The sequence below is a fragment of the Phycodurus eques genome, chromosome 4, assembly GCF_024500275.1.
Source record: "Phycodurus eques isolate BA_2022a chromosome 4, UOR_Pequ_1.1, whole genome shotgun sequence".
Lineage (NCBI taxonomy): Eukaryota > Metazoa > Chordata > Actinopteri > Syngnathiformes > Syngnathidae > Phycodurus > Phycodurus eques.
In genome coordinates this window covers 8,673,643-8,687,690 of record NC_084528.1, presented here as the reverse complement: position 1 = coordinate 8,687,690, position 14,048 = coordinate 8,673,643, and the positions used below count along the sequence as shown (strand labels likewise).

The following is a 14,048-nucleotide window of genomic DNA, read 5'->3' as shown; positions in this document are numbered from 1 at the left end:
ACTCTAGCTCCAGAAGAAAACTGTATATAGATTACAAAAACTAATATTATATCCATCCATTTTCTGAGCCGCTTATGATCACTAGGGTTGCGGTTGTTTTTGGGATGTGGAAGGAAACCGGAGTGCCCGGAGAAAACCCATGCAGGCATGGGGAGAACATGCAAACTCCACACAGGCGGGGCCGGGGATTGAACCCCAGTCCTCAGAACTGTGAGGCAGACGCTCTAACCAGTCGCCCACCGTGCCACCTATAATATTATATGTAAAATGTAAGCATCTACAGTAAGCATCTTAGATCCCTTGAAAGATACTACATAAATAACAAAAAAATATTATTATTATTATTAAATAATTTTGCTGCCAAAAGATGCATTTCACAGACAAATGATCAATAGTTGCATCTAATCCTAAAATTTAATCAGTTCGAAATAATTACATTAAAATACTTTTTCATGATTTCAGAATGTCAGTGGTCATGTGGGCTTCAACCACTGGCATATCGAGGGCAAAGGTCTTTGCAAGCTACAAACTTACATCAGAAGCTCTTGAAAGTACAAGTTCTTGCATTGTGATCTTAATTCGGGCCCTTCAATTTGTGAATAGTTTGGTTTTGTCAGAGAACCAATACCATGTACAACCACAATGAAAGGCACTGAGCTGCAACATAGTGTAGTTGTTCATTTAAGCGTTTACACAAGTATGCATTGGGCAACAGTTCAGAGTTGAGAACAAGGAGGACCTCAGTGGCACGTCCGTGTTGTGTTCAAGCTGTCACTTGTGCCATGCGTGGGCACAGTTGAAACACTTTCTCAAAGCATGTCTACAAGATTCAAATGTGGAATACGCACAGTCCTATTGCAACACTCCACATTCAATGGATGGTCTTTACACAGCTACAAACAGAGCATTATACACACCCTCACTGTCTTATAATAATAATAATAATAATAATAATAATAATAATAATAATACCTGAATGGCAAATAACACAAAAGTAATTGTAGATAAACAAAAGTAAACATGCTGAAGTAAAGTATACATGTATGCATCTAGCTGTAAATTAATCTGAAGGAAGTTATGTATGGTATATATATAGGTATTTAACAAACCAACCACAAATAATTCCAACACTAAAAATGGCTTCAAATGTCAACCTGTGTATAACACTTACTTGAAGTCAGAATAGAAAGACACAGACACCCGAGCACCACCTGTCTAAGCTTGTTGGCATTAGGTGTCAAACACAACAGTAGTTGTAAATGGACAGCAGATGTCAGCAGTGGGACACCAAATACTGATAGAGAGCCATCGATAAGCACAACTGTGTCAATCTAACTCTTTCACACATAAAATAATACTCAACTACTAAAGCCACAAAAGATAAGTATTTTAAATTGATTCATCAAAAGTCAGCAGTCTTTGCATTGTGTTTGATAAAGAGAAGTCATTCAGTTAATGGTGAACTGCATGCATTGATACTTCACTGTGAGTTATAACATTTTGACTACAGATTGCATCATGTCTGTTAATTAGATCCAGATCTTGTGTCATGTGTTGAACCAAACAACTACAACTGGAGAGCAATGAGCAAGCTGTTTCCTCACTCACACCCACAACAGACAACGCCCATGTGAAGCACTTCTTACACCCTTAGAGGGCTCCACACTGTCACGTGAGCTGGACTATTACATGTATTTCACTTCTCATTTCCATATAATCTGAGTCACAAGAACTCAATACAGTGCCAATACTCAAATTTTAATCCAGCTGTTAAACATAACACCAGATGGTTAACCGTTTTCAGGAATCCAAAGAAGGAGGCTATTTTACAGAGCTCATCACATTGCATGCATACCTCCAAAATTCTACACATACCATCGCATAACGGAATGTCATTAAACATATCTCTTAAACAAATCAGGCTGACAGGAGAACCAAAACACAACCACAGTACACATTACTGCCACAAACATCTTAACAGTGATTATTACTGCCAGTAAAAGGATGAGAACGGCTCCCAAAAGCACCACACCTCCTTCACTCCAATCTGACCATGGATCTCTGCAGAGACCCGGCGAGGCCAAACAGCCCCACCTTGCTGGAATGACCTCAGGTCTGTATAATCTCATTTGGCAATCCCCAGAGAGAAAGACTTTCACTTTAATCACTTGCAGGTCAGTTTATTATCCTGCAGAATCAGGATTTCCATCTTAAACTATACATATGCATTTCATTTGTTTAATGAATCGCCTGTGGTGCATAGGAACACTAAGGGATCTTTTGGATACACTCTTATTTTTTATACAAAAAGCCTTATTTTAGCTTTGATTATGTGTAGACGTAAATCACACCAGGGTGATAACTGACAGTGGTTAGAAAATACTCCTGGTATGTTCTAACAGCCTTGCAAACAATTTGTCTATAATAACACACAGATAATTAAATCCCATGCATACCTCAATGGATTATTCACACCATCTATTTATAAAAAGTGACAGTTAATTGGCCTTACACGAAAGAGGCTGTGCTTCGTAATATTCCGTGCTTTAATTCATTTTAAAACCCGAACTCAAAAATAATTGAAAAAAAGAACAGATTTCATTTTGTCTATATTGTCAGAGTAATCATTGGCACATGGTGTTGCTTTACATCCACTTCAAATCAATGTGCAAGACAAAATATAATGGCGAATGATACAGGAAGTAGAGTAATTGGTAGACAAACCTTCAATGAAGTTAGGCCATGTCTTCTCCTCCGGCTCATCCAGTGAGTGGTCCCAGTCTGCTTCAGGTGAGGCTCCATGCACCCTGACACCCGGCGCCCCTGATAGAAGTGCCCTCTCTATGGCAATCTCTTCCAAAACATCCAAGTCCAACTCTTCCTCTTCTTCTGCCTCAGGCTGCACAGGTTGTGGACTTGTCTGCTCCCCAGTTGCCTGAGGACTAACAAGCTGCTTCACCTCAACTGTCTCTTCAACCACTACAATTTTCCTCTTCATGTTGCCTTCGTCTGTTTCTGGGCTTGCAGACAACGAGGTGTCCCCCAGGTGAAGCTGGGCACTTGCGAGTGTTGCAGTGGCAGAGGGTGTGTCCTCCTCCAAGTCCCTCTTCTTCTCTTCCTCCTGCTTTAAGGCCTCCGACACAGAGAGCTTATTTGCTATGCCGCACTCTGCTGCCGGAGTGGCTGAAAGTTGTGCAACTATGGGAGGCTCCTCTTGCTTGACAAGGGGGTTGGCCCGTGCCTGAGCTACAGCTGCCTCTGCTATTACCACTGACTCTGCTGACGCTAATTCTCTGGCTTTGGGTGCTTCCCTAAGAGTGGAGGATGTTTTTGCTTTCGGAACCTCCCGTTTGATTTTTTCTGCAAAGAGCAGTACTGGCTCCACCTCCCCTTTGTCTGCTGGGGCCTGAGAGCGCACATCTGCTGCCTGTCTGGTTTCCTCACTGCACATTCTTTCAGGAGTCGTTTTTGGAGAAACACTTAGTTTTGTCAGTTCAGAGGTCACAACAGGGCGGTCATTAACTGTGACTCCAGGCAAAGGTGTCATTTCAGTGGATAGCAGTGCTTCTCCTTCCAGGTTTTTGTTTATGGTCGAAGAAACTGCAGTCTCAAACTGTTTTTTACCATTACCACTTTTCAAAAATTGTGATTGTTTTTTGTCAGAGTGGTCAAGTTCTTGCCTAACAGGTTCTGCAGTCTCAATCAGGTTTTTATCATGACCACTTTTCAAAAATTGTAATTGTTTTTTGTCAGAGTGGTCAAGTTCTTCTACTGGCTCTGTCACTGTTTCCAATTTAGCAGCAGTCATTTTCTCACATTTCACTGAGTCCATGTGAGGTACAATACATTTAATTTGTGCAACTACTGGATGAGCCACTGGGGGCACTGCAGCATTCTGGCCAAATGGCAAAGGTGACTCTTCAGAAATAGCTTTTGTTTGTTTAGAGGTTTTCCCCACTGTTGTCACTGCCATTTGTTTAGAGACTTCAATTACTTGTTCCCTATCATTATCTAATTTTCGGTCAGTCTTATTTGTCTGTGCAGAAGATGGTCCTTCAGGCATTGTGCTTGTTTCAAGGGTATGGTCTGTGTCTTGGGCCTTGTCCTTTACATTTTTGTCTTCTTTTTGTGTCTCAGGTTTCCCTTCACTCCTCTTGACTTTCTCTGCTTGAGATTTCTTTTTCTTTCGCTTGGATTTAGAGCTTCCCTCAATCACTTGGCTGTTTTCAATATCTAGTTCAGTGGGCACAAAGGTTTGATTAAGCCCAGGAGAAGTGCCTTTTTCCACTGACGTAGAGACATGTGCTGAAGTTTTAAGAGCATCTTCAGGTGCCGATGTCACATCTTTCTTGACACCATGACTTTTATTTACATCAGTTTTCTTCTGTTTTGGTTCAGCTTTGTCTTTGTCTGGTTTTGCCTGTTCAGTAGTAACCATCGTTGTTGAGACAATGGTTGTACTAACTTCAGTTAGTGAGGACTCCAGTGGTGTATTCGCACATATGTCTTCATTTTTAGCAATTCCTGGCTTAGTTAATGGGGTCATTGAGACAATGAGATTCTGAGTTTCCTTCATTGTAGGGATTTCATCAGCATTTGCAGACATCACCGGTTGAGATTTGGTTGTCTCCTGAATGATGGCTACTTTTGATGTTGTTTTGGCCATTTTGTTACCGATTTTAAAGGTAGATTCAACTTGGCTCTTTAAACCATGATTTTTAACTGATTCCTTTTTAATCATTTCTCCTTGAACCTGTTCTCCCACTACATCTTTATTGGCAGGTTTCATAGAAATATCAGTGCTGGTTAGGAGTTTAGATGTTGCCTGAGAAGCTGCTGTAACCATTTTATTCTTTACTTTATCAGATTCTATTTCAGTTTTGGCAAGTTTTGTATCAATATTCACCTTCAGCTTTTCCTTGACATTATTATTGCTGGGTTTGGTTGTGGCATGGGTGGCTGTGAAAGTTTCTTTCAAGAGAGTGCTAGTTCCCTGGGCAGAAGCTTGAGAGTTAACTGGTGCAACAGCCTCCTTGTTGGCCGCCTTTGGGATCTCTGTTTCAGGAGATGCTGAGCTAGATGAATGGCTGATAATCGGTTTACAAGCATTTGCAACTTCAATGTTCTGCTTATCTGTGTTTGCATTAAGACTATAGGGCTCACGTTTGATTCCTGGAGGAGTAGCATCTATTCCCTCAGCAACAGGAGCTACGGTAAGCAGTGGGGCTGTTTTGGAGGATCCTGCTGTTAGAGAGGGCTTTGACACATCATTTTTCCAAGGTGCTTTTAAAGTAGAAAACACACTTAATTGTATCTCCTTTTGATCTTCTATCTCCTGAGATGTTGCCTTTTGATTGCTCACATCAGGCTGCTGATGTGAATGGTCCATTGACACTGATTCACCTCGAAAGCCGTTCCCCTTTGTAAACAACGTTTGAGACTGGTCACCCATTTCTTTAGACCCAACAGGTTCTGCAGATAGTGGACGGCCCCCGAATCTGGGGGTCCTGTTAGAATAGCTCTCTTTTTCTCTTGGACCCATCATCCGATGGCGGTAGCTTTGACGCTCTGTCACTGCTTCTTGGCTTTCAGCTTCACCACTACGCCCTGGTTTGGGCACGTAAGATGTCGGACCTTCAACAGATTGGACCATTGCAGCTCGTCGAGCCATGGCTAGAGTGGTGGATGGTTTCTTAAACCTCTGTAAGGAAGCTGGAACAATCTCAAGGGGAAGGCGGAGGTAGTCACGCAGGTAAACAATACCTTCATTGGTAAGGTACCAGTAGAAATGTCTCCAGGCAAATGTTTCCTTCACAAAGCCTCTGGATTTAAGTGATCCCATTGCACGGATTACCTGTAGGTTACACACTCCTTGTACCTCAGGATGCTTGGTCTGAGGTCTCTTGTCCTTTTTGGCCACCATGACACCATCTCGAAAGAGAACCTCATAGATTGCCCTCAGGTCCCGCAGGGGCATGACCATTCCCGCAACCATTTTGCTTTATAGCCACACTATCTCAACGTAGAAAACAATAAGACTCAACAGGCCACGAGTCTTACTGGGTAGAAAAAAAATCCACTGGCAAAACAAGTGCTTCAATTCAATTAGATATAAATGAAAGAGAAAAAAGTTCTTGTAATATGTCCCCTTACTTTCTCACACGTGTTCTCGTTGATCCTTCAGCTTTTGTGGAGAAAAAGAGTAATCCATTCAAATGTCATTCAAACAAAATTCAAAGTCTGTCCCCCCCACACCATAAAGTCTTGCTCCCTTCTGCTGGGATGGCAATGACAGAATGGAAGAGAGAGAGCGCTTGTGAGTGTGTGTGTGAGAAAGAGAGTGAAGCACACTTAGTCGGGCTCCACCTACCTTGCCTCTCAATTCCTTATGGAAAAAAATACTTGCACGGAAAAAAGTTCTCAGTAAAGCAAATAGAAGAACAGCAACAAGGACGTGAAGAAAAGTATCAGTTATGAACTGATTAACGGCGAGAAAGAGCAAAGTCAAATGAATGGACCAACACACCAATGAAGTGTGTCTGAGCACATGTTCTGTGGCTCTATGACTTCTACAGAAACGCCCACTCACACACCAAAGTACACACCTCCTGTAATGTCCACACACGCACGCATGCGCGTACGCACACACACACCTTTAAACTAACACGATGACTAGCTGACACACGCCCTTTGGTATGTCACACACACCAGCTCAGTAAATGGGCTTTTCTAAACTCAGATACAGTACACTTCAAGAAAGCGAGAAGACCAGTTGGCACACATCCATCCTAGCCTGGAGAAACTCGTTATTCATGCGTGTACGTTATCAAGAGCAAGGTATCTAGTTTTACACATTTCGAGATCAGATATCATTCTACATTGAAGGTGTAACTTTCACAGTCTTGAGATAAGTTAAATAAAGACTATTGAATTTATACACACATTTACAATATGCTAAAGCATAAAACTTTGTGAACTGTTTATATTTCAATTCGGGATTTTTTGTTCTCGCAAAGGACAGAAGTTTTTTTTATCTAATATTCATCTGTAGTATATTTTATAGAAGAACTGCAAGCCACTTTCACAGTTCATTAAAATGATACAACATGTCAATGCACCTTAAAGGTTTGTTGCTGGCTAACATTAGAACGCCATACTTCAAATGAGCTGATAACTCTTGCATAACTATAAAAAGACCTTTGCATTACAGTCAACCTTTTCAGCACAGAGACATGATATCATATTTCTGTGCCTAGATCACTTCTCCCTTCTGCGCATCTGTCTCCTGTTCGTCTCTCTGTGTCAGACTGAGTGACCACTCATGTACAGAGTCCAGTTAAAAGTAAAGGTAAACTGTCCATCGTGTACTGCAGAGGAGCACATTCAACCTACAGTACTGTAGTTACAGTATGAACTCAGGAAAAGAACATACGAGAGAGTAGACGGCTGAGTGAAACACAGTTGCGCAATTATAGTGGGCAGCTATGAAAAAATGCATTCCTCCCGGGTGTTTGAAACCACACACATTGTTACACATCCAGAAACTAGTGGAAAACTTTTTTTTTTTCTTTTATTATTATATTTACCATGGTAACAGTCAAATTAGTTAGTTGTGACGGAGCCACATATCCTCTTTAGGAGCTGCTGTTTTAGAAATCGATGGTGTAAGACAGCTGGACAACAACACAGTCATTTAGCCCAAAGACCATTTGTAACAATAAAACTTCACACTCGCTGTTAGCATATTGTCAAACTTTCACTTTTTCAATATTTTTTGTCAAAGAGAATGTGTTTGAATACAGCCAGAAATGAAATATTGTAGACAAAAGTAGAATAGAAGGAGAGTACACAAGTCTTAGGAGAGTACACAACTCGTGGTCAAAATAAACGTTAAAAAAAAGAAAAGCAAACAATTTAAAAAAATGTTTAAAAAACATCCACGGATAGGTGACTCTGCAGGTCCTGAACATTGTGTGTTTATGGGGGTCAACTGTATCTCACAGTGACTGCAGTGACCACCGGTGGTTTTGTTGGTTGTGAACTGAAGATTGCTTAAAAACCTATATCAGCCTTACATTTAAAATGCCTTCACCGCAGCACAACACTACAATCCACCCCATACTCAGCAGGGAAGGGGCTGCCCCATGCCGGTATGTACTCTACCTTTGGTAAATATGTTTCAAAATATCCCTCATGATTGTTGGGTTAATGATTCTGGAAGGAGTAGACAGACAAAGGGATTCTCAGGTACCTTGTACAGGATGTGTAATCCTCAGAATAGCTTGAGGCAAAGGTAATGTTACCAAAAGTCAGCTTTGTTTTTTAAATACTAACTTTGAATAATTAAAAACAAAAAAACTAATGGTTATACTTATGCAAAACTACTACATGCGCATACTAAATGCATTCAAACTGAGATGCGATTGCAAAAACATAAATAATCACACTTCAAATGCCTTTGGTTAAATACAATTCATACCAAGAGCTACAGTATCTAATGTGAGGACATTTGCATCATGAAACACTGAGGCTTTCAAAAATAAATATTGGAGTTCACAAAGTACCCAATCCAGTAAATTTCAGGACAGGAGGAGTCTTAAGCCATTAAAATATAAAATGTATGCAACTACACATGCCACATGCTGATGAATGTTAATAACACAATGGTTCCTGCTTAAGGGTGCACATCTACTAGAATGTTTAAGACCTTCACAAGTCTTGGAATAGACCTGTCACGACAAAATAATGTTAGCTGATGACTGGCCCACTGCGAAGGCCTCACACTCTATTTGTGCAACACACGTAGCCTCCATTTTGATATCAGTGCCAAGTAAGGTCAGCAAAGATAAGCAAAACCTTTTCAAATTCATGAAAATAAGATACAGTGAAACTGAACCATGACCAACAGTTCATACATGATAAGTTGTTCAGGTTACATGTTGGATCTATCATCCAAATACCACTCAATATTTACTCAGCTAATGAGGAGCTTAAAAGAGAGCTGGTTAAATGAGTTTATCACTTTCGTTAAAAGGCAGAGAACGGATTGGATCGGGTTCAAGAAATCATGACTTGCACTTTTGCCACTGTGACAAACGTCTGACGACAATGTGAGGGTTACCCTTTTTCTTTGGATGATAAGCCTATTTTTATTGGACCAGCTTGTCACCTGACAAGTTATAGTTAGGAGTTTGACCCCTGAGGAAGGGACAGCTGTGCCCCCTGACAGAGCTAAGGCATGCTAGATCCCCAACACCTCCAACCCTGGAACCTTCTAAACTTAGAGAATGTTGAATGGGGAGGCTCGTATAATTATATACTTTCACATATTCAGTTATTTTAAATTGGTTATAGATTTGTGTTTTAATGTTTGTATGTTTTATTGTAAAATAATTAATATAGTTCAATAAACTTTATAAAAAGTGCCTCATAACTAGGTTGATTTTTTTTTTTTTCCCTCAATCAAACTGTTGTCTCCTAAGTGTTTTGTTTGGTGTGTTTAGCCCATATAGATAAATAATAAATAAATCAAGAACATTGTAACTTAGAAGTATTGGCAGTTAGATTTTGAATTTTGAAATTTTAGATTTTTGGTTGGGCACTTGTAGTCCCTTCAAAGTGAAAACAAATGTCTTGCAAATGTGTTAGTATTGTTACCAATTCTGCCAAATTTGAATAACTAGTATGATTATTATGTGTGAGTTGACATAACAGGGACCCTTTAGGGAAAGTCAATCATTTATTAAATACGGCGGCACATGGCTTATAATACTTATCAGAAATTTGAGCACTTCCTGCTACTTATATACCCAAAATGCTTTGCATTCCAGCATATTACAGTAGCCTGAATAACACCAAATACTGTACATAACACTTGAGAATGTAAATGACGAGATCAAGCTGTTCTGGAAATTATGGCATCAATGGTAGATGCATTTCCGGGGTCTAAGCATGGCTAGTTAGCTAACTGTATGCTGCAGTGGTAGAAAGGGGCCAAGTATGATAACTCACAATTCTGTTGGATAACAGCTGATGTGAACAAAGGCACTCAAGTTCTGATATAGTGGGGCTGGGGCAACTCATGCTGGACGACCAAGTGTATCACGAGAGCCCATTTTAGCCACGGCCAAATAAAAATCCGGAAACCTGAAATAGTGAAAGACAGTTGAAAGGTATAGCTTCATAATCAAGTACTAAATAGTTCTTAGTCTTTGCACATTTTCAGCAATTGTCTTCAAACCTATAATACATAAATCATTTTACACTTGAGACTATGTGAGTCCCGGGATGTACATGCTATGGAAACAATGAGTCCCAGCCCTGGAACAATGAGTCCCTGTAACTTATCATGACGGAAGACAGATACAGTAATCCTCTGCTCCATCGTGGTTCTTGCTTCACGGTCCCGCCATATTGCAGATTTTTATGACAGTTGTTAGAATTTAATCTTCTATACTGTTTGTACAATATGTTTGTGTCCATTACTCTTGCTCTCCCTCAATATATTTTATCCCTACAGGCCTGCCACAAATTTTATATAACAATATATTTTCCCCTAAACGTTCAAGATAAATGATAGTATCGTTGATTTTTTTACTGTTACTGTTACTTGACAATAATGTGATTCAAGTCAAAAGTAGTCATCCGAAAAAATACCTGAGTAAGAGTAAAAAGTACACCGTGAAATAATTACTCAAGTACTGAGTAAATAGCAGAAACAATAAAAAAAAAATTAACATTTGCAATTTACTGCACGGTGTTTTCTCAAGATATGAGTGAGCTGTAATAATCACGTTTGGGCAGACAATGCCAGACAAATACTACAATACATGAAAGCTGTTGTTTTTGTTCGTCTAAATGTAAACAAGAGTAATGACGACCTTCCCAAAATGTCCGCCATTTAGGCACGACGATCAGCTGGCCTGGCTTATCGAGTGTTAATACCTATGCCCGGGAAGCCCAATAGAAGACGTTGTGTGCGGTCATGTGACTTTCTTTTGTCATTTGATTGGTGAACTAAACTTAAACATCATGAGCGCTTAAATTAGATTAGCGCAAACAGTGACCAATGCGGAAGTCGTAGTCTCGCACACGAAATAGTTGATAAATAATCAATAATTGATAAATAAAAGCAGCGAGCGACATTTATATCATTGTAACATAGAAAAAGTACCGTTACCGCTAGCTGCCAGTATTCAAGGAGTACGAAACAGGCTTTGGCGACAGCGACTGATTTGCAGTATATTAACTTCACCTTTGTCTTTCGGGTCCCATTGATACGGCATTATGCTTGCCGGAGAGAAAGGTCCGTGTTACAATGAACAGGTAGTCGCCTTGCATTTCATTATGAAATGCTAACACGCTTTTGCCATCTGTCTTTTTTTTGCTCTCTCTCTTCTCAATTTGGCGTTGCATTTTGGAACCGCTGTCTTCCCGCTCCTCAATTGCATTAATGGTGTAAACAAATTGTGTCACATACGCCATTGCCTGCTTCTGTCTTCGCGAAGGTCTCGGCGGTAAACCTGACTTGCAGTTTTGCGTTTCCATTTTGCACATTTTTTAATGTGCAAAATGTGAATTTAGACCCGCAAACCACGATGCGAGACCGCTTAATTTGAACCTGGCAAACATACGTAGCAATGTGGTGCATCAGTGGACGCATCAGTGGGCGCAGATTCTCCATACTTATTGCGTCCCTGATCATTTTTATGTGTCTAGGACGCTGGACGCACATCAAACGAGTGTCCTGTAATTTATTTTGAAACAAATCTCTGAAATCACTTTACAGGGTCTTTAATGTATCTTACGGTTAATCAGCTGGTCGTCACCAGCTGACAGCTGTTACCTTCCACCACTATCAATAGTGATCTGGCCCTTTCTCTGGATCATCTTGAGAAGTTTACCACACAATACAGGCATGAAACTACTGCAAAACAATGTTGTGGTTATTGTTGTGAGGCATGGGCAAATGAAAATGCCATGTCCTAAATTACATTTAAACACTTATAACTGACCTGCTCCCCCCTGCTTAAACATTCTCACGCCATGAAATCTGTGTTACATAATGTTTATTAGGAGTAATTATGAAGGAAATAATAATACTCTATAAAATAACGCCTGGTGTTCTGTAAAACAATAATTTTGATAGAAGACGAAGCAAGCAATAAAAACCATGTGAGCGTCCCCATAGAGGAGCCTTTTGTATGAGCAGCGGAAAAAAACAGTTTTTTTTGGCTTTCGTTTCACAAATGCATGCATAAATGCACATGGAAAATCCCTAAAGTGCTGGACAGAAGAAGAAAAAAAGGAAGTTGGTGTATGTGTGTTCTAATTCTTCTAGCACCAGATCACACTGACTTTACCTTTTCCAGAGTGGAAATAAGTGAGGTCACAGATTCATGCCTACAGTCACCAAAATAAGCAGAGGCACCCAAAAAGATTAAATCCTCCTCGCTCTTCCTGAAGCGGCCAAGCAAGGAAAATAATGAAGCAGCTTTGGCATGATAACAAAACCATCAACTGTGGAAATTTTATTCAAATAATGATGCTCAACAATTGGCCCTGCAACTAACACAAGAAGTAGAGCAGTTTGACGATTTTTCTGTTGGCACACTTTGCAACATTTTAAGTAGCCTTGTTTTGTTGAAAAGTAAACCTTTTGGTGGAATACACAGGATAAGTTTTAGATCTTTCAGAGAGCTAGAGCATGAAAAACTGCAGCAAACAAGTTCCAAGAGTGAACAAGATACAAACAGCAACCAGCCGCAACCCCAACAGCAGCCAAGAATCGCCATGCATGCGCGTATAATCCCACTTTTAGGAGACCCGCAAACTGCGATGCGAGTGAAACAATTGTGTAGGGCCTACACAATTGTTTCACTTATTTTAACCCTTAGTATTCCGAAACATCAACGAGGCAACTCATTTGCATTGCATAATCATTTCGCATCGGTCCGACTATAGATCCCTTTTTTTTTTTTTTTAAATAACATGCGACTTACCTTTTTTGGGACTGAGCCAGAATCTGTCACCAAGTGCATCTCCTTTGTCCATGGTTCTTACAAACAGCACAGATCCAAATATATTTGGCTTTCACAGCATACTTATGGTGTTACTTCTATATCGTTCTACTTAGCCCCATGAGAGAAACTGCATGCCCAGCACCAACATGACACCAACAATTTGGGTCTAAAAGAGTGAAGGAATGAGAGTGGAGGGTAACAAGGGAGGGTATTACTGAGAAAACAACAAGGGAATCTTTTCATGTTTGTCTCGAAAAAGCAGAGGAACATCCACACCATAAATTTGAGGCCTTGCCAGCTTGGACACATTCTCCTTGCTGCCCAGGAAACCAAGGGCCATGTCCCACATATGTCTATTGTCAGCCATAATAGTCAAATGAAACGTCTTGCAGGAAACACGTCCCAAATAACAACAACAGAGATTAAAAACTTGGGCTATTGATAATCATTTACTAAAATTATCCATCCATCCATTTTCTGAGCCGCTTCTCCTCACGAGGGTCGTGGGCATGCTGGAGACTATCCCAGCTGTCATCGGGCAGGAGGCGGGGTACACCCTGAACTGGTTGCCAGCCAATCGCAGGGCACATACAAACAAACAACCATCCGCACTCACATTCACACCTACGGGCAATTTAAAGTTGTCAATTAACCTACCATGCATGTTTTTGGGATGTGGGAGGAAACCAAAGTGCCCGGAGAAAGCCCACGCAGGCACGGGGAGAACATGCAAACTCCACACAGGCGGGGTCTGGGATTGAACCCCAGTCCTCAGAACTGTGAAGCAGACGCTCTAACCAGTCGTCGACCGTGCCGCCTTACTAAAATTAATGAATATCAAATGACTATAACCGCAGCAAAATTGTTTTTTGCTGCGTGTTTTAATCGTTTATTCCTCTTCAAGCACTTAATTCACAGAAGTAACATTTTAAATAAAAAGGCATTACATTATCATGACCTCTCCTCTCAATGGACAGGAAAAGCAAAAAAGGAATGGTGGTATAAAATAAAAGTACTGTATGTAGA

General features: G+C 40.4%; 1 protein-coding gene across 13 annotated transcripts in view; it reads right to left on the bottom strand.

Annotated features, from left to right (window-relative positions):
- LOC133401187 (plectin-like) overlaps positions 1 to 14,048 on the bottom strand; it is a 124,099-nt gene that overhangs the window by 63,338 nt on the left and 46,713 nt on the right. For 5 of the 13 annotated variants that reach the window (XM_061673849.1, XM_061673855.1, XM_061673850.1 and 2 more), the window contains exon 1: positions 2,725 to 6,540. The exons of 7 other annotated variants lie outside the window; for them this stretch is intronic. In XM_061673849.1, coding sequence (XP_061529833.1) covers positions 2,725 to 5,995 — 3,271 coding nt within the window. In that variant the 5' untranslated portion in view covers positions 5,996 to 6,540. Of the gene's footprint in view, positions 1 to 2,724; positions 6,541 to 14,048 lie in introns of those variants that run through there. One more of the 13 variants, XM_061673864.1, reaches the window with a different exon arrangement.